This window comes from Halyomorpha halys, unplaced genomic scaffold, assembly GCF_000696795.3.
Source record: "Halyomorpha halys isolate HHAL.00 unplaced genomic scaffold, Hhal_1.1 Scaffold742.1, whole genome shotgun sequence".
Lineage (NCBI taxonomy): Eukaryota > Metazoa > Arthropoda > Insecta > Hemiptera > Pentatomidae > Halyomorpha > Halyomorpha halys.
Window position 1 is genome coordinate 215,346 of NW_027115923.1, and position 4,067 is coordinate 219,412.

Below are 4,067 nucleotides of genomic sequence, written 5' to 3' on the forward strand. Positions count from 1 at the left end.
AAATCTAATTTGTCAGAGATAGTTCTACAGTTACTTATTATATACTGTCTCCACCATAAGTGTGTTGTGGTATAATTAAATTTTACTTATCTTTAGAAATCAATTATTTCTGCATTTTATATATTTCTCTAAAAATTTATATTATTTTAATATGCATCATGCTGACCCCATTAAGCAATTTAAATTTATAAAATTATAATAATCTCTTAAAACTATAAGCCATATAAATTTATTTGTTATTCTGAATTCAGAAAAAAAATATATTTATGATTTTATTTGTGAACAACAAATAAAAAAAAAATTAGATGTTACATATTTTATGATTCTAATAAAATGTGCTGTGGATCAATTTAATATTTAAAAATTATCTGAAGCCAATACATTTATTAATATTTTAATTAAAAATGTCTTAATATGATCTGAACAATTAGTAACATATTTTTTGTCTTATAAATAAAATAATATGAATAAACCAATAGTAAGTTAATAATGCAGATAAGGAATAGTAAATATTTTGAATAAAGAAGAAATAAATAATGAACACAAAATATAGGTTATCAAGTACATTTTTATTTGAATAATGCTATTCGAACAATGTTTGCTTATCGCTCATTTGGTATTGTTTCTAAATTTGTTTTAATTAACTAACATCTTTGGAAATATAGGTAGAAAATTTGGAATTTTATTTAATTCTTATTATTGTAAATTCTTTGTTTTATTTTTTACTAGGATACATATTTTTATTACTTTGCATTTAGAGTATTAAATTATGTATTACCTACTATAACTAAATGAATTTTACCATTGAGACTGCATCCTCAATTTATTGTTTTTATTTCAGTGTGGTGATGTTGGTGAATATGATGCTTCTGCTAAATTATATCAAGTTTCAGGATCAATATCTACTTCACTGATGTTAATTTTAGAATCAATAAAAGATGGATGTAAATCAGATTCATTTATTAAAAGTATTGTGTCATATTATATTTCTGTTGCTTTAAATGATACTGAAAAACTTCAGGACCTGTTAATAGATGTAAGTCTTTTTTTATCATCTTTATTTATTTATTTACTTAACTCATTTAAAAGTTTTTTATTATTTAGTTTTTTTCTCTAAATTTATCTATGATCTATGAGAATCCGATTTGCTTTTAATTGAGTTAATGTTAATCATTAGTTTGTTCAATTCCAATTTTCTTATGAATTTAATCAAACCCTGTCTGTAGTTTTTGTATAATCAAACTTTGTCTACTGCTAAAATCTCCTTTTACTATTGCTAATCAATAGTGTTTTCAGTAGTCCTGATCAATTCGGAATTTGGTCTGTCATATTAAGGACAAATATATATGTATGATTTGACTAAATATCATTCTAATTATGTATTTTGAAATATAATTTTTTCTGTCCATGTTCCCGGAGTATTTATAATTTTTTAATGTATGCGATTAAATTCAGAAATATATTTGGGATTAATCTGAGAAGGAGACTTTATTACTTTTTTCTGCTTTGCATCCCAGGTTTTGATTATATAATATCCCTTCTGTTACATTGTTTTATAGTATAGTTATGTAAAAAGCCTTCCAATTTCATATAACAGCCCTTACCTATATATTTTATGCAGAAATATTAGGTTTTATAATGTGTAATCTTACTTTTAGCTACTTATCTGGCATTATGTTAATCAGACAATTCACTTCCCTCATTTCCTAAGTGACTTTAGTTATTTTATTTTTCTGTTATATTATATTTTACTTTAATACAGTGTAAATACTTTAGAACCATGCTGTTAATTGAAGTAGTTTGCCATGCTTTGAAAACAGTAAAATCCCCCTTTCCAGATCATTGATATGCCCCAGAAGAGTTTTCCAATACACTAATGAGCCATGATATATATAACAAATTGTAAACTACTTTTTATTTATTTTCATGTTTTATCCATGGCTCTTCATTTATTTTGTTTGTTTGTCCTCCTATTCATCTGTTTGTTCTGTTAACTTTAGATGTGGTTCCCTATCCCTTCAAAATAAAACAGTATTCAAGAATATGTCTTGTCATTTGCTACTGTTGTTGGCTATGATGTTCTTTTTATACAAGGCAACATAAACACTGGTCACCATAGTAGGTCCTTATTAGTTACCTCAAGTGTCCTGTTTCTAGCCCTGCTCACTATCTTATTGACTATCTTTAAGGAGAGCTATTTAAGAAGATTTTTTTGAAATAAATTTTATATTTTTCCTTTTCTAACTTTCTGTAAAAGTTACAAAATACAACAAAATATATTGGTAGATGGTTCATTAGGGGAAGTATGGTTGGGAATATAGAAAAATTAACGATAGGATACTTTTTTGGCCACAATAATTTTTATGTGTAAAATTTGAGACCAATATAAAAACTGAGCAATATTAGATCCAAAACCAATAGACTAAGTCCATTCTAAGTTAAATAATGGAGAACATGATAGAGAAAAATAATTTAGTCGATGATAGTTTGTGCTCAAGTGGGAATTAGACAATGTTAAGAGATTATTTGGAATTAGAAAGTAAGAGAGGGTTTCTCTGTAATGAAAGGTTAAAATAGCTACTATTTTAATAGTTAAAATAGCTACTAAGGTAGAAGTTTTAACATTAGTGTTTATTTCTATCCTAATATGCTTTGTCCCAACCTCTTTTAGACTAAAAAAATTGTTGCAAGCTTTGCTGGTCATGAGTAATGATGTAAAAGTAATAGATATTAGGCTGAATTGTTGTTCGTAATCACCATTTTTGTTAATCATTATTATTATCATAAATATATATACAGTGTATATATTATAGAATAAAACTATTCTAAACATCATTAAGTTTATTTATTGACTTTATGTTGTTTATGATAGTCTTTGTTTTAGATATCCAACAGTATTTAAATAATTTAAAGCTTCAAATTCAGCCAAACCTCAACAGAAATTAAAGAATGAAATGTACATTCTTTTCACACTAGTAGTATGTTGCACGAAATTGCACGTTTTGGGGTTTTTCTGAATGAAATTGTATTTTTTTTTTTAGGTATAACTATGAAATCATTGTTTCACTCATAAATTTGTCTGTGATTTATGAAAAAATGGAATAAATAATAATGTCACAAAATTAACATTAATTTAACCTATTAATTAATAATCTGTTTCAATCATTCATGATATGAGCTAAATTATTCTCTCCTCAGCCATTCGCTCTAGTTACATGCCACAATCTGGAGAAAGTGAAGACAAACCAAAATCCTTCTGCAGCTAGAGGGGTATTAGAAAATCATAAGTAGAGACCAGATTTCTATGTTATTAGGTACACGTTTTATTCTGTTGCTTAACATGTTTTAAACTCATTCTCTATCCGATTGCTGATCTATGGAATAATATATTGAAATTTAATGTTCCACATTATGCTCATTTTAGGCTAAATTGTAAAATTTTAATTTTTGTTGAATAAATCAGCATATATCTAATCATTCCTGTCAGATACAACTTGAGCAGTTGTTGTTGTTCTTAAGGGTAAGCCCTGTCCTCAGGAGTAGCCCTTGGCGTGATTATTTCTCCACTACTGTTCCCACCACCTATACGTTGACGACTTCCTAAAATATTTATTCTTTCTACCTTCTGAGGTAAGCTTAGCATTTCTGACAATATTCAGGGAGACCTAGATTGGATCAGTGCCTGGATAAATTTAAATAAATTAAGGCTAAAAGCTATGAATACTCAGGCCACTTTCATTGCTGCTTAGATCCAACACCATCGATTCTATCTTAATCCAAATGACCTCCTCATCACCTTCAGCTGCTCTATCAAAAACTTAGGTATTACTGTTTGACCTAACCCTATCCTGGAAACCTTATATTGCCAAAATTTCCTGATAGCCACTCCACTGGCCCTCTGAAATTCTACCCCTCTTATATCCAACATGCTTCTTCCTTATTTTCATTTAAACGTGCTTTTTTCTATATATTTTCACATTGCAACTGACAATTTCCAATCATTACACCTTAATTTAAGAATAGAATTGAAATCAGAAGTGAATAATTATTTTATATATTTTACAGTT

General features: G+C 27.4%; 1 protein-coding gene across 1 annotated transcript in view; it reads left to right on the plus strand.

The window, feature by feature from the left end:
- Positions 1 to 798: 798 nt before the first annotated feature.
- The window catches only part of LOC106685782 (uncharacterized), a 15,665-nt gene continuing 12,396 nt past the window's right edge, over positions 799 to 4,067 (plus strand). Inside the window, exon 1 of the mRNA XM_024363900.2 lies at positions 799 to 1,036. Coding sequence (XP_024219668.1) covers positions 914 to 1,036 — 123 coding nt within the window. The 5' untranslated portion in view covers positions 799 to 913. The remainder of the gene's footprint in view (positions 1,037 to 4,067) is intronic.